Source organism: Microplitis mediator, chromosome 4 (genome assembly GCF_029852145.1).
Source record: "Microplitis mediator isolate UGA2020A chromosome 4, iyMicMedi2.1, whole genome shotgun sequence".
NCBI lineage: Eukaryota > Metazoa > Arthropoda > Insecta > Hymenoptera > Braconidae > Microplitis > Microplitis mediator.
In genome coordinates, this window is record NC_079972.1 from 8,767,681 (window position 1) to 8,791,045 (window position 23,365).

General features: G+C 31.2%; 1 protein-coding gene across 3 annotated transcripts in view; it reads left to right on the plus strand.

Moving 5' to 3' along the window:
- The window catches only part of LOC130666729 (dipeptidase 1-like), a 200,668-nt gene that overhangs the window by 133,879 nt on the left and 43,424 nt on the right, over window positions 1–23,365 (plus strand). For all 3 annotated transcript variants that reach the window (XM_057467963.1, XM_057467961.1, XM_057467960.1), the window contains exon 5: window positions 3,644–3,800. In XM_057467963.1, the coding sequence (XP_057323946.1) occupies window positions 3,644–3,800 (157 nt within the window). The remainder of the gene's footprint in view (window positions 1–3,643; window positions 3,801–23,365) is intronic.

The following is a 23,365-nucleotide window of genomic DNA, read 5'->3' on the forward strand; positions in this document are numbered from 1 at the left end:
TCAAGTGCTGGGTACTTTACCTTAGTATAATTTAATGTTTTCATTATATTAAATAATTTTTTGTGACAGACACTTGAAATCTACGATATTTAGCGCCTATAGCCGGCAGCTAAAAATATTAGATAAGATACAGCTGGTAAGAAAGATACCTAATCGTTCTAATACTGACGTCATCATCAGATCAAAAAATATTTTTTGGTTACATATGCGATAGCAAACGACCAAAAAATATCGAAGTAACTTAACGAGCCATCTTGTGACAAAATTTATCATGATTTTAATTTGTCCACTTACCGACTTCTCTCTAATTTGCAACAAATACTCAAAACAATTCTTACCAAATAAATAAACGCGGATTTAATACTTGCCATTTATAGGCACTAAATGTAGTAAATTTCAAATATCTGTCACAAAAACTAATGTTTTTATCTAGTACAATCTTCACACTCGCGTCTTAAACACGATCGTACTCGATAGATAAACTATTATTTTGATAGAATGTCACGATTGGAGATCGTGATGGGCGTAGGTACGAATTTTCGTATAAACGTATTGAATAAAGGGGTACTTACATTGATCAAGGTCCAGTTCGTATGCCCGGCTACCGTTAACCAAATGCTCAATTTATTCTGTTTATATTCAAATCACACCTACACAATATTGTTGAAGACAATACTGATAAGACCCAAAGCGATTTTCAATCTAAGAGTGTGACCTATTTAAATTTCACAATCAAACGTTGAGCGGTAAACGTAAGACTGTGTACCCCCTACTGTTGACTATCTGTCTGAGCGGCTAAACAGGTAGAAAATAAGGGATAAAGGAAGGTGGGCTGCCGAAAAGCCTCGAGAAGCTAGTATTCTATTGCTAAAGTAAAATTGTCTAAGAAATAATGTTTTTCAAATTATTATGTTAACGAGTAATTTTATTTATTTAAGATCCAGTATACTCAAAATACAAAAGGGATTACAAATATTTAAAACACTCAATGTAGATAAAATGTGTCATGCATATGTTTTATAATCAATTTAAAATATATAAAATAACAAAAATCAATTAGTGATTACAATGATAAAACTTACCCTAAACAGGTTTAGGTGAGGTGTCAAGACTATCAGCGGTAACACAGGACACTTATACACACGCGCTCTCGTGGCTAATTAATATGATTCTAATTGATCGATTTATTCAGTTTGTTTTAATTATTTATGCGTTTCAAAATCTTCGTAGTTTATGTAAAATATAAATTGATAATAAGTCTTCGCGTTTTTCGCGGTAAAATAAAATGTAAATTTGTTCGTAAAAACTTCGCGTATTTTCACGGTAAAATATAATTCTTTAAAATCTTCGCATTCTCGCGGTAAAATATTATTCAAAATCTTCGCGTATTTTCGCGGTAAAATAATTCTTTAATCTTCGCTTTTCTCGCGGTAAAATATTCTTTGATTCTTCACGTTTTTGTGATACAATTCAATATTAAAATAAAATAAAATGATTAAAGTAAGATGAAGATAATTAGCGCTACCGGTGCTTCCGATTGATATTAAATCACGACTTACGACGATCAAGGTCCGGTTCGTATGCCCAGCTACCGTCAATCGAATGGTGAATTTAATAACACGCCAATTATTCTCCTGAGACTAGTAGAAAATGATATATCGATTATTCGAGTGCTTACGTCGATCAAGGTCCGGTTCGTACGCCCAGCTACCGTTAACCGAATGCTCAATCGAGATATCAATCCTCTAGCCACGAACACCGTCAAGTGTCCGGAGTTCGGTATGGTTCAGAGTTTGATTCCCAAAAGAACTGATGAGCTAAAGTCCACGGTCTTTTTATATGGTCTTCACCTATGAAAAGTGGTGGTAACTTGTTTCCCATACGAAAAGACTCGGACCCACTCGAAAGTTCTAAGCCCATGCACACGTGTGATCCCTGGGAAATAGATTTTGACTACTAAGTAGGCCGATGGCCTGGCGCCACTCTGCCGCCGAGGAAACCATAAATTTTGGTAGTTTCCATTAGCTTTCTCTAATTTCCAAGAATCACATGCAGGTGCACATGAGTTGGGTGGTCTATAGGTTTAAGAAGAAAATCAAAGAAAAATTACCGCTCCTATGCTTAGATTCTTAAATGGGAACGGATACATAAATTTTAAAAGTTTTAAGTAAAATGATGAAATCTAAAGAATAAGAGAAACTCTAGTACGTGTGTTCCGTTAGTACCTTTATACTTGAACCTGTATGATTCTTAATTGTAAAGTGTTGTAAACGCTTTGGGAGGTATATTTGTCCCGTACGATAACTGGCGTCAGTAAGTCGGGCGTCATAAAAAGGTCCAAATGTAAAAGATCTTAAGTTCTCACGTACTAGATGGACGGGTATTCTCTTGTACGATCTATCCTACTGATTTTACCCTGTTAATTATTATATATAAAAAAAACTGAAGGTCTACTCGGAAACGCACTTGTGTTACCGCCTGTGTCTTTACTGTTTTTTGTCTATGTCGCCATAGTTCTCGAGAAAAATTGTTTTCTCGTGTAAAATAAATTTAAAATTTTCAAAAAGAAAAGATTTTTAACGACTTGTAAGGATACGAGTCGAACGTATCAGCCGTGACAAGAAATTTAGGTTTTTTCATCTGAGCTAAAGTTAACTGTGAATTTTTTTTTGAACACATGGGAAAAATTTTCCTTACTTTCAAAACAGAACTTTCTTTTTAATTTGAAAATACAGAAAGAAAAAAAATACTTTTGTTTCGAAATTTATACGGAAAACATGTAAGATCTTAGAAATCTTTTTAAAACACCTTACTGATTATACATAGTATATAGATTCACTGTAGAAATATGTATACGTTATAAAATCCGGAAAATATCTTTACGTTAAGTTTTTCAATTCACTATTGTTCCAAGCTTCATAACTTTTTTTCTGTGAGTTGTACGAAGAAAACACTAATGGGCTTTTTTGTAGAAAATTTAATTTCCTACAAGACAAGGTACTTCGATTCTCGAAAAAAAAAATTTTAAATACTTTTATTTATAAAAAACAAAAAAAAAATTTTTTTGCATGTAATTCAAATGAGAAAATTAATATTTTTTAGGCTTTTAGCAGGATTGAGCTTTCGAGTTGCTCTTTTAGGAGGATTTTTTGAAAACCTAAGACTAACTTTTAAGACCATAAGACTTGAAAAAAAAAAAAAAATGTTTATTTTGAAACACCCTAATGATTATATTTAAATGTAAATCAATTACAATCCAAGTTCCCTTGCAGACAGTGCTGTAACAATGCTTTGCTTGGTTATAGTAATGAAGAAACGTGCGGGAGTGTTTAGCTATACAATACAAATTTTGTGTTAATTTTTGAATAACACGAGAAATGTCTTACATTCCAGATTTTCTAATCATTTAACATAAAAAATCTGTTAAAGTAAAATTACACAACGGTTTGTGTTGAATTAACAGATTTCTGTGTAGAAAATCGACACGAAAAATTAAACCAAATAATTTTTTAACACAAATACACAAAATTTCTAACTGTGTTATTGATAGCAGTAATAACGTTTCAATGAAACTTTGATGTTTAAATAAATTTGTTTGTTAATTTATGGTTATTATGTTTGTATAATTTTTATGGTGATCAAGGCACAATGACTTGCCCTGGAATGTGAGAAAATTTGTGCACAATCAACTGGGCGAGGTGAATCTCAGTAGTGACCTGGGGAGAGTTGACCCATGGGCCAGGTCAGATTGGAGTCACACGGATATTCCGAGATTGCGCGCCGGACTTGTTGGAGCTCAGGTGAGTTGATTACCAATTGAATTTTGCTTTTCCGTGTCTGCTGACGATGTCCACTTCGTTATGCCTGATAGTTGGATGAAAATTCAATATCAAGTCTCGGTGAAATTACTTTATTCTTCTATAAGCCAGATTATATATACATAGGTACAGGGTACACAGACATATATCAACTATTTGACATTGGCTTTACCTCTTTTATTTTTTAGATATTATTATTTTAGTTAAACAGAAAAAAATACCAAACTTCAAAGACTTGTTAGAGCTAAATATGACTTTGTTGTTGTTATGTTACTTTTTACGTAATTTTGAAAAATAATCATAACAACAAATGTCATTAGCATTCCCCGGAATGAAAAAATGAATTATTTATTTTAATGCTACAATTAGATTGCGGTAAAGTTTTCAGATAAAAATGCAAAAAAAAATGTAATAATGACTGTTTTTTTATATTCATTTTTTATTGTTATAAATATACAATATGTGTAAAAAAAAAAACTCTATTCTAATTTAAAAACAATTCGGTTCAATAGTAGTAAAATATTCGTTTTGATCCTTTTTTAGTGATTGCAAAATGTATTGATTCTAATCCTGGTTTTAAGTTAAAAAAAAAAAAACAATCAAACTTTGTAACTAATGCTACCGCTGTTCAGCAATGTCATTATCAACTTTTGTCTTGTATGTGAACTTTTTTTGTAGAGAATTCAATTCCAACTAAAATTGTCATTGAAGTTTTATTTTTTTGTAACGTTAATAGCTTAGAAGTTTCAGACATTCATCAGTGAATTTATATGTGTAAAAAAATTGACTTTTATCGTACTAAGAGAAAAAGTTAGCACTGGGAACAAACCCGTCATTGGCTGAAAGACGGCTGGTATTTGGATACAGAGAATAAAACGAATGGCTTCTGTGAAAGCCACGCCGCCTTTAGAATTAGGATTTCTTTCAATGACCGGCGTAGTTGTGACAACTGAACTGTCTTTAATTAAATCCTTTTTCGAGATTCAATTAACAAAATTTCAGTGGTTGAACCAATATAATTAAGAGTTTAGCCAATTTATCATTATTTGAATCAATGAAGTGATTCAATTATTTTAACGCCATATAAATTTCAAAGGAAAAAAAAAGTTATTGAGTTAAATAATTTAATTATTGGGAAAATTATAAATAGGGGTTTGCGAATAGTTGGAACATGAATTATTCGTATCGAATCGAATCAGACTATTCGATTCGAGTTTCAATTTTTTTTTTTTTTTTAGTATTCGTAAATTTTCGAATAATTCGAAATTTTTTAAATTATAGATTCATAAGCTTTCAAATCACTTGTAAACTATCAAATTATTCGAAAATTTTCTTTCAAACGAATTAAAATCATGATGTTTTTCTCAATTATTTAGTTTTGTCAAAGGTAAATAATACTTAACAACTACACTGAAAGAATTTTTTGATAAAAATTACTCTGTAATTTCGAGTAATCCTGGGCCGTTGCACAAAATTTGTATTTTTTGTTTTAAGTATAATATTTCTTGTTTAAATATTAACTAGCTAGTCTATGTTTTACTCAATTATTGAGTAATTTTTTGCAACTCATGATAAGAAAGCACGTCTCTGATTGATTAAAAATAACACTACAAAGAATAAATATCGCGAAGAATGTCCACATTGTTCGTGAAAAATGTGACAAACGTACACTGTTTACATATATATAGATAAACTATTTATTAGTCATTAAACGATCCACCAGAAAACCCAATCAACAGTCATCTCGAGTTAGGACAACGGAAAGTCCCAGACTATAGAAAATCATCTTACTGCAATTAATTATAATGTACAATTCACTATATGAACCATGACTTAAAACTCTAGTTATTTTTTGCTGAGTATCAATATATTGAAAACAATAAAATAATTTTAAATTATTATAAAAATTTATTAAATCATGTTTAATTGTTACTATTACTATCTAATAATCTTTTCCATCAGAAATAATACAGGAATTAATTTTATATGTATAAAATTGAATATTATTTTAGGTTAATTAAGAGATTAAGTTTAATGTAGTGTCCTTTTTTACCAATAAAAGACATTCTTTCTTACCATTCAATGCAAAAGCTGTAACGGATTGAGTAGGAAGGGCATTCGACATTCGTGTGTTGGCAACACTCGCCTAACGGCTCGTGAACCAATCACACTCGTTGTCGAAAGCACCTTCCACTCAATGCGTTAATGTACTATTTTAACAGCAGATACAGTGGTATGATTATATGATTTCATACCCTGTTTAAGTCCTATATTTAATCGATTATTGTAAATATCTCATCTTAATCTGTTAATTTTTACTCCCCAATATACTATTCTTTTACACCCATTCATTTTATGATAAAAAACTGCTTATAACTCGAATAAATTTTCTTATTTTATGGAAGAAATTTTTACTCTAAACTGCAGGGTAATATTTCAGTAGTCTCCGTTAATCTTCGATTAAATGTCTTTTATTTTGCTCGCGACAACTTACATGTTACGCACACAAACGTAGGCTTGGAAAAAAGACGATCTCTGTATCTCTCTATAACTTAATATTTATTTTAAAATTAAAAAAAAAATTTGTATCTTTTCTTTTTCAACACAATACGAGTGATTCTTTTTTTATTCTTTTTCAAAATATTTATTGTGAGTCGTATTTTAAGGCAATTAGATGGTTTTTAGATTTTTTATAGAAATTTCAGCCTATTAATTGTAATTTTTATTGTAATTCAATATAAATTTTATAAATTGAATCATCAACTTTTTATCATAACCTACGAGTAAAAATTGAATTAGAGAGAATTTATTTAGACGGCCCCTAGGTGTAATTTTTACCCGTAATTGTGAGTAAAAATTAATCTGATTGATTTTTACGTACTGAAAGAATAAAATTTCGTAAGTCAAAAGTAAAAAGTCGTAATGGCCCAAGATTATTCGATTTAGAGTAATTTTTAGAATAAATAACATGGCATTATTCGTACGAAAATTATTTCCGTGGCACTGTTAATTAATTGAGTATTTGAAAGCTGATCCGAATTTTCGGATTTGAATCGACTAATTCGAAAAGTTATGAACAATTTGAATTTATTGGACTATTTGGAAATTCAAATTAAGCTATTCGATCGCAATTCGTACACCTCTAATTATAATACAAATTGAATCAATTGAAGTTTGTTCAAACTGATGATATTAATAATTACCTCAATGATTATTTTTTTCATATTACCTGAATTGAAACTAAAGTTTCAATGCGAGTTATCGGGCTGAAACTGATCAGTTTCTGCCTTAGGGAAGAAACTCATTAGTTTTCCCCGGTAAATTAGTTTCTAACTTGACTCGGTCCCTGTCAAAATAGTATGTGTTTAATGTAAGCCTCTAAATATTTATGTTACTCTAGTAAGCAACTAAACTGACAGTTATGTTTGAAAAATTAAACAAGAAATAATATGAGTTGCAAGATGGTGACAGTTAGCATTCTCTTTTCAGCGTGTAGGAAAAGTTACCATAAAAGAATGAGAATCTTTCAAATGTTACTTCGTTAAGAAGGGAGGTATTGCCACTTCTTGTTCGACGTGTAATTTCTCGAGCTCAAAACATTAAAAACTCTATTTCTGAAAATTTAACTAAAGTCAATAACTTTCTTTTTTTTTTTTTTTTTGTTAAATTGTCAATTTCCACAGCGAGAAGTTAAAAAATATTAGACCAGAATGAATATCGTGAAAAATAGAGCGAAAAATTTATCCAGTAAATAATTTAGTTTAAAAGACAGACCATTAAAAATGATTCACGTGTTGATAGTAATTTACGAATGCAGTTACTCGTAAAAAATGACCGGGTCAAGTCCTTAGAGCTCGATAACTCTCAGTGGAATAGTATAATACGCGTTGGCTGGTACTGGTTCTGTTACTACTACTACCACTACCACTACCACTTCACAGTCGATAGTTGATAGTAACTCAACTACTCGATATTTCTATACTCGATATTTGTTATAGTATACACAGGGGCGTATACCACAGCAACAACAACAACAACTACAACAACATAAACAAAAACAACCTCTGCCACCCCAACGAACATATTCCCAATAGCAGAACAGCCTCTCTTAGCCAGATCCTAAGATAAATTTGTCCAACATAAGTCCCGGGATCGTGATAAGTTACGAGTATCCAAACGGGTCAACAAGTGAGCGTTAACTCTTATCGAAACGTGAATCCTGTCTTCCATGTCATCACTATCTCTTGCTATCGAAACCAAATACTTTATTTCCAGTAAAAATAAATAACAATAAAGATGTCTCTTTATTTTATCTTTTTCGCTCGAAAGGAAGAACGTTAAAAATTCTAACTTAAATTATTTGACGGACTCATTAAGAATACTTAACTCACGGCAATGCATTAAAAGCTTTTTCAAGTTTCTTTGAAATTTAATGGCTCCTTAATATTATAATATTAATTAATAATGATTGACTATTTTTAGTTAAAATAAGTAGAGTCTCAACAAACACCAAAGTATCAGATGAACTTGTCATTGTCATTAATTAAGAACTTGACAGTCTTGAGACTTGAGCTGTTACAAGTGACCTAGAGTACATAGCAATCTATGTTGCAAGTAAGCCATCGAGCTAGCATGAACTCGTAACTGAAGCAAACCATCAGATGATTCAAGCAGCCGACTCAGCGGTAACTTAATTGGGCATGAATGTCGGTAATTGACAAAGCACGTCTCGATATTGCATTTGATTCATTCTACATTCTATACACACATACATACACTCACACACACACACTATCTGTCTATACAGTGTAGTAATATAGCATTTAGAACTACATTTGGTACTGGTATGGCTCAATGTATATTCAGAATGTACTATTGCGAACTCTAACCGTCACAATCGTCGTTCACCGGCCTTAACATTTGACGATTATCAAGGTAGTAGATGATGCTTAGATGGGTTCATGTACTGTGCAATCGTCTGTCAATGCTACCACTATATTCACCATCAGACCATTACTATCGCCATTATCATTATCATTGGCATCACCAACACCACTAACACTATCCGCCATTATCATTGTTGTTGCTGTTGTTATTATTATTATTATTATTATTGATCTGGTATTTGTGACATTTCATGCTTTAACGACCTCGGACAATTCTCAGTGATGTTGATGATGACGATGGTTATGTATAAATATTTCGATACTCGATAATAATCAAGTACTAAAATAGCGTACGTTTTAGTCAGTATCGATTCTCATTAAAAATTAAATTGAATAAAAAATTTAATACAGTAAAAGTGCTGACATGCTGGTTAAAAATAAAAAGTTTGAGGCTATTTCTATGCTAAGGTGTCATTCAGGAGAATTTTTTATGCAAAATTAATTTGTGACATTGAAAGGTATTAAGGAGGTTCGAGCGAATCTAATGCAAAAAGAATTTTCCAACTTTAAGATTTGAAACTTAGTATATATATAAATGAGTACTTTACCGATGCATTCTCAAAATTTGAAAACGATCCAACGTCTAGTTTCTTCGAAAAAAAAGTTTCAAAAATGACATTTTCAAAGTTCTTATAGACAGACTTGTATAGTTGACAAGCTTCCATCATGACTTATTCTATTTTTTTCATTATGAACCTCCCAAGTTTAAGAAATAAAAAACCACAAATCATAAACTTGAATATTTGTAGAATATGATACCATTTTAACTATATAGTGTTACCGTTGTAGTTATTTAAATAATTGAAGTTAAACTTTATTTTTTAATCTCGTTAATCGACAGAGATACATATTATTAAGGGTTTGGAATAGTCGCGGAAGCAGCTGATAAAAAAAAACAAGGATAGATATACATTAAAAAGAGAGACGAGATTAGAAATGAATTTTCCCGCTTTAATTTAAATTTTGATGTTAGCACTGTTAAAAATAATTTGAAATTTAAGAGGTGAGAACGCGCTGTTGCCACATCTTTTTATGAAACCATACACTGTAAAAAATCACCGGGGTAAGTCCAAGCGGTGTAGGTGTTAAAATCAGCGGTGTTAAATTTCAACACCGAAAGTGGTGTAAATATTCTGTACCGGTGTTAAAAAAAATTCCCCGGTGTTAAAATAACGCCGCCACCGGTGTAAATATTCTAGACCGGTGTTAAAAAAAAAATTCCCCGGTGTTAAAATAATGCCGCCGCCGGTATAGATATTCTTCACCGGTGTTAAAATGTTTTACTTGGTGCATATTTTTACTTACTCGATTACTACAGTTAATCAGTGTTTTTATTAATTAAATAAATTATTGGTGATTGAAGAGGTGGAAGTAAAATTGTATAATTTTTAAATAAATTACGTATAACATAAATAAGTACATAGCAAAGTTGAAATTCCCTCCCGATAATATTCATTAATTTTTTTTTTTTTTTTTATATTTAATAAAATTTTTCTTCTAATTTCTATACATGGGCTTTTTACGAATACTATCATATAGTATAATACTTTGTTTTCTTATTTTATATTTGTTATTAAATGATATTTTTTATTAATTTTCATAAAGAGCTGACATTTTTTGTGTTTTATAAGCTTTTCAAAGTTAATACTCCAAGCGGACGCAGTTTACTCCGCTTTTACACCGATATTATTCCGCTTTTACACCAGTTACCCCGCTTTTACACCGGTTTAATATCAGTATTTTAACACCGCCGAATTACGCCTCCTAAACCGGTGTAATTTCATTTTAACACCAGGCAGAGTTAAAATGAGTCGATTTAACACTGCTCTTTTTACAGTGTATGAGTCAAAAATAACCAAGTAATTTCATTACTTTCTTTCATTAAATAAGTAATAATTATTAATTTATAAATTCGTTATGTTATAAATTGAAATAATGAATTTTTATAACTATTAGAAGAATTTAGCAAACAAAAAAATTCAGACATCACTTTGACTCACTAGTTTTGCTCGAACCTTCTTAAGTGTATACACTGTCAAAAAAAGGTGTAAGTCCACGCTATCCAGGTGTTAAGGCTATCAGTGTTTAATTTAACACCGAAAACGGCGTTAAATTTTTTCCCGGTGTTAAATGAAAGTAGTTTTATTTTTCAAGTATCAGAAGTCGAATGGTATTTCAAATACAAAGAAATTTTTAATTGTTTCAATTAGAGTTGATTTATTCCACATGTACACCCTTTTAACACTAGCGTTAAAATAATCCCATTTTAACACCGCGTTTATTGCAGTGTAGGTATCGTTGTGGTTTGAATCAAGCTTTGGATTGCCGCTCATTAAAAGTTAAATGCATGGGTAGGAAGGGGGATAATTTTAGTGCTATTTTGGATCGTAGTTAGATATATGATGGTTATGAGCTGTGAAAATAATATTCGCTACAAAACATTAAAAATAAATTGCGAATGAGAGTTGAAATAAAATTGAAGGAGAGGAAGGAGACTTCATATATTGGAGGTATAAATGATATATAACTGTTATATGAATAGCGATATTGAGAATAAATGTTTTTATTATAAAATATCGAAATAATAGATTTTTAAATCCTGAACGCATAACGTTTATTTAATAATGCCAATAGATACGAAATTGGAATGATAGTGAATTCCGTTATGGAAATTTAAATCGCTGAAATAAAAGTATGAAAAATCTAAAAGTGCATTCCTAAAGGGTTTAAATTGTGATAAGAGTATCAGTAAAAATGTACAAAACAACAATGAAATATTTTATATTTCAATAAATTGCATGAATATTATTTTTTTAGTCAATAAAAGTTATTCGTAATTGAAATTGAAAGTGACTGACTAAAAATTTCAAATATACACAGTAAAAAATTCGCGGAGTGAATGCGGATTAAATCCGGAGTGAATGCGGAGTGAATTAATTTTTAATTATTCACTCCCCTCGGAGTGAAATTCACTCCGCAAGGGAGTTTTCGCGTAGTTTTCGCACCGATCAGCGTTGAAAAATGAATAAAGAGAATCTTAAAAGTCAAAAGTGAGACAGTCGGGCACAGTGTGTCGATCAAAAAGACAAGGTAACACCACTCAACTGGAGTCTCTTCAAGGGACGTACTCTTTGGTAAGCGAGGCGGTTATTACGCCACCTACTCGGGTTACGAGAATTGCGAGGTGGTTTCGCCATCACTTTCCATATTCGCCAGTTCCTAATGTCTTCTCCATACGAGTGTAGTTTTCAGTAAGCAAGGCAGTTTTTCACCAGCCACCCAGGTTACGAGAGTTGCGAGGTGGTTTTACCAGTACTCTGCGTACTTTACGGCACTTAAATTAATTAATTAATTAATTTAAGAACCAATGGATCGGCTAAGAATAACCAACCTGATTCTGATATTTTGCGCATCAGACTTCTGAAGAAATAACAGCACACCTTCGTCAGTTCCACTGTCAATACTTGTAACTATATTTAGTTAAGGAAATCGTACTCTCTAAAAATGTATTAGTGAAAATCACGTGACAACACGGGTCACAATATCTAGCCTCATCGAACCCAACTAAGCCTCAATTCAGCCTCACTGAGTAAAGAAAGCATTTCGAGCCTCAAATGTTGTTCAAAAAGTCTCAATGAACCTCAAATGATTCTCAAAGATTCTCAAGAAGCCTCAAATGAACCTACTACTCGACTATGTAATTTAAATTCGATTTGTATTATTTGAGGCTCTTTGATCACCATTTGAGACTCATTGAGGCTCTTTGAGCATTATTTGAGGCTCAAAATGCTTTTTTTACTCAGTGAGGCTGGATTGATGAGGCTCACTTGGGTTCGATGAGGCTAGATTGAGGCTAGATAATGTGAGCCGGGAATCACTATTTGGCAGTGAATAGTCACTTATTGCTATTGAAAAGTATACCACTGTTTGAATTAGTGACATACTTTTCACTATAAACAGTGAATAGTCACTATTTTCACTGTTTCAAATTTTAGAGAGTAGTTTTAAAAACGAAAATAGAATTTAGGCAAATCAAGTGCGTGAGAGTCCAGAGGACTTGCGTGCCGGTTTTAATCAATTATAAAATTACGTATTGAGTCCAGGGGACTTGTACGTCGGTTAAATAATAATTTATCAGTTAGCAATTACGAAATTGTAATAGTGTGGGGAGTTATCATGATTTATTTAGTATTTGGCAATTAAATTTATATATTGTAATAGTGTCAGAGAGTGTGTGATTAATACAATATTTGGTCACTCATTGTGAATGGTGAGATTAGTATTTTCTAATATCTTGCTCGCTAATTTAGCTAGAAGAATTCATGACAACTGCAGTAAATAAATTTCATTCCGCAACCCAGCTTTTATATCTAGTCATTTCTGTTACTGGGAGACCTAGTTAGATACTTCCAGTTGCGTCCTAAATTTTAGGTCCCTAGAGGAGGCGAAATCGTCTCCAATAGAAGAGGTTTCCCATAATAAAATTCAGTTATGTTCAATTTACATAACCGCCAATGTTAGTTTTGTGTTACAAATACTGTAAAGATAAAAATGTTGTTCTAACAAATTGGTGATTTTGGTGAAATTAAAATTTTTTCATTTGGAATAACGTAAATAATATAAAGGAAAGAGGGGCAAAACAGGTCCCTTAAGAAAAAAACGTTAATAGTGTGAAATTTTTTTAATAGTTCTATGAAAAATTTTCTAAACCGGAATCGCCTTTTTTCCCCGTTTAAGTTTTCTAAGCAGTGTTCCTTTATATATTAGATAATTTTGATTACTAATAATTGGAAAGTTTTGGATGACGGGCTGATTTGTTCTGGCTTAAATTGAGGTGCTACTGCGGTGGCTGTAGTAAGCGAATTTTAGGGGAAGATTGATATAATGCACTTAACGTTTCGTGCTTCGAGTGTTCAATAACTTTTCATACCCTCTGCAGTGAAACTTCAATGCCTGTTTAGCCAGCTGAAACAACTCGATTTCAGACCAATGCGATTTAGAGGGTTGAAAAACATCAGTTCCTTTCCTGGAGCAGAAAACATTTAGTTTGTACACGATAAACTAGTTCTTAACTAAATTTTAGTCCTGTCAGTATTGTAATTGTTTGTTTTGTAAATTAAAAAATAATTACAGTCATTTTAACTAACCAATTTGACAGTTAGATATACAGGCGTTATTGGCTTTAAGTTGACTTGTTTTAATTGATAGCTAAATTCAAATGACAAGTTTTACTGCAGGTATTTTACACTATTAATTTTTGATAATAATATTCAATAATAGTTAGTCATTTCGATTTTATTATAAGCGACCTTCGGAGATTGTAGAGGAAGAAAATTCTCAAGAAAATCCCAGATTTAGGCTTACTCTTTATCTTTACTCTCGGTACACGTTCTATTTGTGTTCGTTATGCATTTGAATCGTTGCAAGTAGCTCGTTATAAGCCAAGGTTGAAATTTTGTTAAGAAGACCAATAATCGGTAATGCATTCTATACAAATCAAAGTTAATTACATGCGAATGTTATTTATTTAAGATACCATTTATTTGCAAAAATTTATTTCAAGGAGTTTGTTTTGAACAAAAAGTTAGTCATGCTTATAACGAGCGTCAAAACATTAAATTTGGGCTTCCAAAAAAGTGAGGAAATTGTAAAGTCGTTACTAATAGCACCATAGGGAAAACAGATGTTTCTTATAAATTTTAAAATTTAGTTACGGGAGGGGGGGGGGGGAGCAAAGTGGGCCCCTTAAGGAAAATAATTATAATATCATTAATTTTTTTTACAAAATTACATCAACTACAAATCATTACAAAAAAATCATTAAAACAAAAAAAAACGGATATCGTGATTTTATGCGTAAAAAATTGCTGTAACTATTAATTTTGAAGGTTAGTAACTACATTTTGTGGCAAATCATTATGGATTCAATTTACTTTGACACGAAATTGATAAGAAGGTTAAATTTTTGAAAAAATAAATTTATTTTAATAACTAAAGTGAAAATTTTTTATCGAAAATAACGAAATTATGAAGAAAAAACTGTGATTGGTTTTTTACAGATATTTCTATAAATATTGCGTTATCAAAAAAATTGCAAGAAATCTTTTTTGTACTGCTTTAAATTCTTTACAAAAAAGCCATCTTGTACTTTTTTGTAAAACTCAATAGTTATTGTTAAATTTAGTATTTAAAATTCGAGACATTGTAGATATAGGAATTTCGTGTTTAAAATTGCCTGGGGTCTTTTGGGCTCCATGTTATCGTTTAGGGTCAGATACAATAACCAGACGTCTAAGAAATCAACCTAAAAAAATAATTATATTATTTTAACAGACGCATGAGAAAATAAATTATAGCAGTACAATATTATTTTTTCTACAAACAGTACTACCTCTGTAAGTTACTACCTCTCACTATTACGAATTTCCTCATTTTTACAACCTCTGCTTAACCCTAAACCACCAAAAAAAATTTTCGAACTACCGGAGGCCCTCATTTTACATTTCAGTTTCATAGTGTGTATGTGTGTATTAGGGTGCGTCATTTTCGATCAACATTTTTTTTTTTAAGTGCATGTGGAAAAAACCATTGTTTTCTAGTTATTTTTATATTAATTTCAAGCTCTTAAAAAAGGGGTTCTGATCGATTTCAAGAGCTCGACATTGAAATGAGAATAATTAGAAAACAATGCGGAATTTGAAAAAACTTTACTGATAATAATTTGTAGAGAATAAAATTGTCAACAAAAAAGACCACATAACATTTTGTAATAAGTCTGATAGTTTCGCCGGAAAAGTAAAAAGATCTCCAACTTTACTTCGAGCTCTAATAACCTTTTAACAGATGGATTTATCAAAAAATGATAAGAGACCTTTTGTGTAGAGCGCTCAATTTTCTACAAAAATAAGTATTAGTCTATTCAATCTATCGATTTGTTAACGAGTTAAAAGTACTCAAAGCTAAAAAAAAAAAATTTCCCGTGTTATTTAAATGGGAAAATCGAATTTTTTAATGAGCTAGGCCTGTAATTGACATAGAATTTTTTTTCTTGAGCGGAAAATCATTTTTTTGTGTTGAACTATGGTTTTTGCTACATGCACTTAAAAAAAAAATGTTGCTCCGAAATGACACACCCTTGTGTGTATATTTATTATATTATATCAAGTAGTTGATCATGTCATGAGACTCTGAGGGACAATGTGGACATGCGACAATAGTAGGAAATAAGTTTGTTTATTTGAAATGATTCTATAATTCAATCAGCTTGGAAATAAAAAGCCATTATCAATAATAATAAAAACTTATCCATTTAAAATGTTTATTATGAGCATTATTAATTAAATTGAAAGCAACTCTATCATGGTTACTTTGCAAATATATGTGTGCAATTTGAATAATAATTATTTTCATTGACCGCAGGCGAAAAAATAGTTTCAAAATACTTTTCTAAAATTTTTTCCAACGAAAAGTAAAGTTTATATCTGCAATTATTCTTCACAATGAAAAGTAAGAAAAAAATCCGGCTGTATATTTAATCCTGAAAATTAACTAAAAGTTATTAACTCAAGTACAATATCACTGAATATAATATTTCACCGTTTTGCTGTACCAAATCCAAGTCAACCCAACTCAAGTTAATTTAACTCGGCCAACAAAATATCAAGAAAAAAAAATAAGAAATTTCTCCTCATTAATTTTATACCTATGACATTATTATTTTAGTTATATTTTGTTAACATCAGTTTTGATAAGCACGTACTCAGATGCTAAGAGGCCTGAAACTTAAAAGTTTAAAAGTTTATAATACCTCCCTTAATGTAACCTTGATAAGTCTCCCTCAGTATTTCTCCAAGTGAATATTGACTACAATCTTCTCATCCCCCTCGTATCAAGTAACTGCCGGCGTTTTCCAACATAACGGTATATTACCTAACGACTATAGCTACAGCTATGTAAGTAAGAGGAGAAGGTAAGACAAGGAGTAAGTAAAGTTGGTCAATTCCAGGTCATTGCGTAACGTCAATGGAGTTTCTGAACTTCACAATTAACAAAATATAGTCTAAAGCACGACGGTGGCAGGTGTCGATATGCCAATCACGTATCGCCATTACTGTTCTGAGCTGTATGATGTCGTCATTTTATCGTTGAAGGGTCCGTTCGGTTGGGTTACCAATCTGCTGAAGTTTAGTCTCTGTGTGTGTGTGAGGGTGTGTGTGTTAGAGATGGTGGTTCATGATTGCAATTCTGATATAATGATGAAGAGGGTGAAGGAGTAGAGGATGAATTAGATACTAGTTCTCTTGGTTGGTTGGATGGTTGGTTAGTTGCTTTCTAGCAAGCGAGCTCACCAGCTCATAAGCCAGCTCACTATTTCACTCGATAGCTGTAGAACTGGTGTAGCTAGATGGCTAGATAGCTTTGAACTCGCTCTCTGAACCCGGTTCGCACTCGCCCGACTCGCAGAACTACAGGATCAGTTAATGCGCTATATTTATACTCCGGTGACAGTCCCTCTGATTGAACGCTACAGCCAGTCCATAATTAGGTCATCCTCAATACACTTTGCATCTCATACGAGACAGGCCTCCCCTTTCTCCCGTTCGGTCATTTTAAAGACTCAATCCCATTTGGCAACTCGACAAAATGTTTTTTTATTTTTTCAACCTGATTTTTATATTTTTTTTATGCTGACTATTTTTTTTTTGCTTTGTTGAGTGCCTCGAATTACAGGCAGGAGATGGAAAAAATATCAGATTATTTTTATGAATAAAAAAACTTAGTTTGAAATATATAAAGCGATTGCTGTATTTTTATTTTATTATATAGTATAAAATTGAAAATTCAAGCTTTTTGATATCATTTTTTATTTACAAAATGTTTTATAAATAATCCTTTAGTTTTTTAAATGAAGGCTTTGCTTTGGTCCCAAATATGGTTGGCTTTCAAAAAAATTGTTAATTAAACTCTTGTTATTTTTTTGTCAAAGGGATGTCAATAAAAAAAAAAGTTTACGGTTTAAAAAATTAGAAAAACTGATTTTTCACCGTTTGGATATTTTTTTAATTAACTTTTACGATGCATGATTTATTGAGTACATATTTTAATTATACCAAAAGTAAATTGATTGACTCGTTAGCAACTAAATAGATGAATAAATTGAATTTTCATGTGTGTAAATTCAAACAAAAAAATACAAATAAATATATATGTATATATTTACGCTACTATTTATTTATTTATTCATTTATATGAGAAAAAATTTTATTTTTTTAATAAAAATAAAAACTCAATGTATATTTGTTTTACTTTTGGGAAACGAGTTCTCGGGATTTGTAAATAACTCTCAGTAGACTCATACAGGTTTTATCAATGCAAAATATTTTTTACCTCGTATTTATACACACATTTGAAAGGTAAATGTTTGTATTTGGATTTCATCTTTTAAAAATCAGTGATTTTCTTCGAAAAATTATTTTTATCACTAAAATATAAAATATGAAGTCGGATATTTATGAAAAAATAAAAAAAAATTCAATCGGAGTCGAGAATATGAATATCAAAGCATAAAGAGTATTAATCATAACGATATATATTTCATATTTTTAAATGTATATTACATATTTTTTTATTTCCATATTTTAGTGAAATGAAAAAGTGCATTAAGTTTCCCACATCAACCACATCTGTAACTACTAATACACTTGCTCTCTTTCCAACTCGCTCTTATATTTACGGAAATTAACATCGCATGCATATCTATACATATATGTGAATACATATATATCTATAAATAGCATCCATGGGTACGCATATAAACAGTTATGATTTAATATTCGAAACGAAATTATTCCCAAGGAAATAAATACGCTGGTTTTAGCAACTTTTTGTTTTCGTATAAATTATAGCTCAAAAAATAACAAAACTACTTTTATTTATTTCAATACATATTTTTTGCTAATTTTATGCTGAAATGAATTTACCGTAAATTTATAACTTGAAACGAGGACATTATTCATTCATTTGCTTTCGTATAATTTCATCTATCTATTATATAAATATTAATAAGTTATATATATATATATATATATTAGGGTGCTTCAACTTCCCGCTATGAAAATTGAAAAAAAAAAGTGAAGTTGGTTTCGGTCCGATTTTCGAAAGTCAAGTTTTCATCAGATGTCGACGTTTTGAGTTCCTACCCTGCTTAAAAAATCAGATAGATTCTTACAGCTGTATTTATAAGGCCGTATACTTAACTATAGCACTTCTCATAGAACTTATTCATTCTCATAAAATCTATATGGGAATTTATGAGAAACTATTGGATTCTATGAGATTTTCTAAACAGGGTAGGAAGCTGTTTTGACTATTTTCAGATGAACGTCCGCGAGTGTGTGTGTGTGTGTGTGTGTAAACTTTTTTGGTCCGATTATATCTTTAGAACGAATTAACCGATTTGAATGTTCTTGGTGGCAATCGAAAGGGCTCACCAAGACTTGAAATTGATTGGATTTTGGAACCGATCAGTCGAGTAGTTTACAAGTTATACGAAAAATGAAAACTAAAAAAATTATTTGTTACATAACTCGTAAATCGCTCGATCGATTTGATTCTTATTTTGATCAGATCTGGGTCTCAACAAACTCTTTTGATTACGGTAAAGCATGTGCAAATCAGTTGATTCGTTCCGAAGATATCGTTGGGCAAAAATTAATTTTTTTTCAGCGTATCTCTCTTAAAATGAACCAGTGAAATTTCACTGATTCTCCAGTGAAATCCACTGGTTGAATCAGTGGACTTCATTGGTAAAACCAGTGAATCGAGCGATCACTGGTTCAACCAGTGAAATCCACTGATTCAACCAGTGGACTAAGATGATCGCTTGGCTCACTGGTTGAACCAGTGGAATTCAATGGTTGAACCAGTGATTCGCCGGTGCACTATATTAATATAAAGAAAATAGGTTAGATTAATTTTATTTTATTTCAAAAGTTTATTTAAAAACAAAGTGAACTAAAAGAGTCTTAATAACAATTATATTTAATTATAAATTATTTAGTAATAAAATAAATAATATTTATTAGGAATTATAAAAATTTAATTTGTTTTCAATATGAGCTGTTTGCTGTTGAGTTCTGATGGCAGCAGTATTAAAAATGTTCTTTAAATTGGGAACTGGAAAAGTTCTCTATAATTGAACAAAAAAAAATTTTTTTTTTTAGAATGTGTTCAAGTTTTGTCGAAGGACTCAAAAGTTTACCAATAAACACGTTTTCGAGCTCTCCTAGCTCGAAAACAGCAGGAAATTTTGAAGTTGGCCTACAGGGTCAACTGGTTTACAGCTTTTTTTTTTTTAAATGCTTGTGGAAATAATCATAGTTAACCACCGTCTGATGAAGTTAATGTTCATACGTAAGTTCATCACGACTTTTTTTTACACAGGTTGGACTTTCCTAAGAATATAATAGTAGAATAGAAATTTCGCAGTATCTCTAAATTTGGATGTGGAACTTACTGAGTTGAGCAAATCTTAAAACTTATTTATTCAAAAATGTAGTTTTGTTTGCGATACAGCTGGCATCTTGGCATAAATAAACTTCGAAATAACAAAAAAAAAAAATATTTATATTAAGTAAAGTAAAGTAAATAAATTATTTCAAAAAAATCAAAATATAACTATTATTCTGTAAAAAAAAAACAATTGCAGGAAACAATATATTACAAGATATTATACTTTACTTTCCTGCAAAAAAAAATAAAAATAGCTCTCTTTACATTGCCAACCGACTGCTAGAAAAAAGCATTATTCCTTAACATTATATTCTTATTTCATTTTACTGTTGAGTGTATATCCACTTAAGTGCACCTTCTGAAAGTCCAGGAGTAAACGAAAGAAAATGTCATAATGTTTACATACGAATATCAAAAATTCACAAGCTTGCTCTCTTTATTTATGTTTAGTTTTTTTTATTCTATCGTTTTCCTCTTAATGTGATTGATGAAATCTCAAAACGCGCAATAATACACTTAAAAACCGTTCGAAAATAGAAAATTAATTGGTACACAATGAAAATTGAAAAAATTAAATTTTTTTAATAACAAATATTTAGTTACATAATTTACAAATCTATCAAAACTTTTTGAGCCGGTTCTTTTTCTATATTGTTAGAAGAGCTTTTATTTTGAACAATTGTTAACACCTGTTTTAAGATTTTCTTACGTTAAAAATAAATTTTATTTGAGTTATAGATTTACATTGCAAAAAAAATTTATAGAAAAGAAAATGAATTCATTTATTCATAAGTAGATATATTTAACAATGGAAATTAATATACAAAAATGCACTGTAAAAAATCGGGAGTGAATACGAATCTTGATTAAATCCGAATTGACCCCGTTGAATTGAATTGAATTGAATTGGTTTTAACCGGGTAATCAGCTTGTGTTAGCCATTGTACCTGGGCCCATTGAGGACAATTTTATAGTTATCGGAGAGGATCGCGGTCCTGGTGATCATTGTTATTAAGCCTTGCTTTTTTTTGCCAGTCCACCTAACAACGAACTTAGCAAGCCCACTGTCCTTCCGACAACTATTTATAATTTAACCACTGTAGATACTATGGTTGTGAGTTGATAGGTGGAGGAGACATAGTTTTTATTTCAATGATTCCCCGCCCCGAGTCCAAGGAAAGACGTCGTAGGACACAGCTACTGTCAGCAGGCCCCACTAGTTCAGAAAGAACCAAGATCTAGCGTTAGCTAAGCCCACCGTCGTTCTTCTGTCGCTATGAGTCCTAGCCTTCAGCTACCATGGCCATCTTACGTCGTGTCCTTGTCATCGGGGGGTGTTGTCATCCGAAATTATGTCTCCTAAGAAGTTAATGTGGGTGTTTTTATGCTCCATCCTTCAGAGCCCACCGTGTAGGAAAAGGCACTTATACAATGGAGGATGCCTGTTATTCAAGGGCAACGTGGTGGTGGAGGACTCCCTCTATTATTGCTTTGACACGTTGGCTTACACCAAAGCTAGAGGTTATGCGAATGTTTATGTGTTTCACTATCATTTTGTAATGAAGTCGGCGCCACTTCAATTCGCTCGAAGAATTGTCGGTATTCCATCACCAGGGAGCTGCCAATGTATTGCACATAAATAGTATTGTGAAAATAAAATTCATTGGTGCATACCGGAATCAAACCTGATCCAACGCTTTGGTAAGCAAGTACCTTGTTCGATAGGCTATTGCCAGCCCATTGACCCCGTCATGCGGAGTTCCAGAGTTTTAGAAAAATTCACTTCGAATACGGAGTTTGTTTCTCCAGCGGAATGATTTCGGAGTGATCTAGATTTCTTTGAAAATCCCCATTCACTCCGGTTCGGTGTTTTTATATTAAAATAAACTACCCTTCGGAGGGAATCTTACCCCAAGGGGAGTAACTAAATACACAGTCATCCGCTCCGCATTCACTCCGGATTTAATCCTCGTTCACTCCGCAAATTTTTTACAGTGTATTCTGAATATATTCATTGAGATTGAAACTTAGATAAAAATTCTACTAATAAAAAATAAAAACAACGAAAATTTATTCTTACTTTTCAATTTTATTCTCTCCTGAGTTTTTTAAAAATAAATAATCTAAGAATTTAATTTAATCCATGAATCTTTAACAACTCCACTGTTTTATGTTGTAAAAAAGAATAAAAATAAATAAATAAATTAAAAAAAAAAAAGAATAGTAGAAATGATTTACAGGAAAAGCAAATACTGGTATACGCAGAAACACAACGTTCATATATTGCAATCTTTCTCGAACAGGCTTTACAAAAAGTAGTAGAATGAGAAGTGAGGAGGCTAGTAAGCCGACGTAGCATTAATAGAGGCCGTGAGGAGAAAATCCGCATTGGTAAAGTTCAACGCTCATGGCGCTTATGCATAGATAAAAGCTTGCTCCTGCAAAAGTAGCTTGAGAAGCTTACTCAATGGTATATAGAGATAGATAAATATCTGTATATATATATATATATATATATATATATATATATATATATATATATAAACCCCCCTTCTCACATACACACACACACGATTATATAAATAACAAAAAAAAAAATATGTATATGTATATATATATATATATATATATATATATATATATATATATATATATATATATATATATATATATCTGTATCTGTAAATCTAGATGTAAGCGCCTTTAAACTAACACACTAAACAAGACAAATCGATTGGCTCGTCTTTCTTTTTCTATTGATTGACAAACAACATTGTTTTCCTTTGTGAGAACAAAAATAAAAAGATTTAAAAGATAATAATGAAAAATTCAATGGTAAATTAAATGTATCAGTTTAATTAAAACTTTTATATATTTTTTTTTCTACATACTATCAATAGAACGAATTTTTTTTGTTTTTTTAATTGGAAACCTAAAATTGTATTTGTGATCGGACAAAACTTTTATAAAATTTCGTTGTATGATACCATAATTAGTCGGCTGGGTTTGAAAAATTTTGATTTAAAGAATTGATGTATTATATTATAATATGAACGTAATTGAAAAAATCTGATAAATGTTGGACCTTGG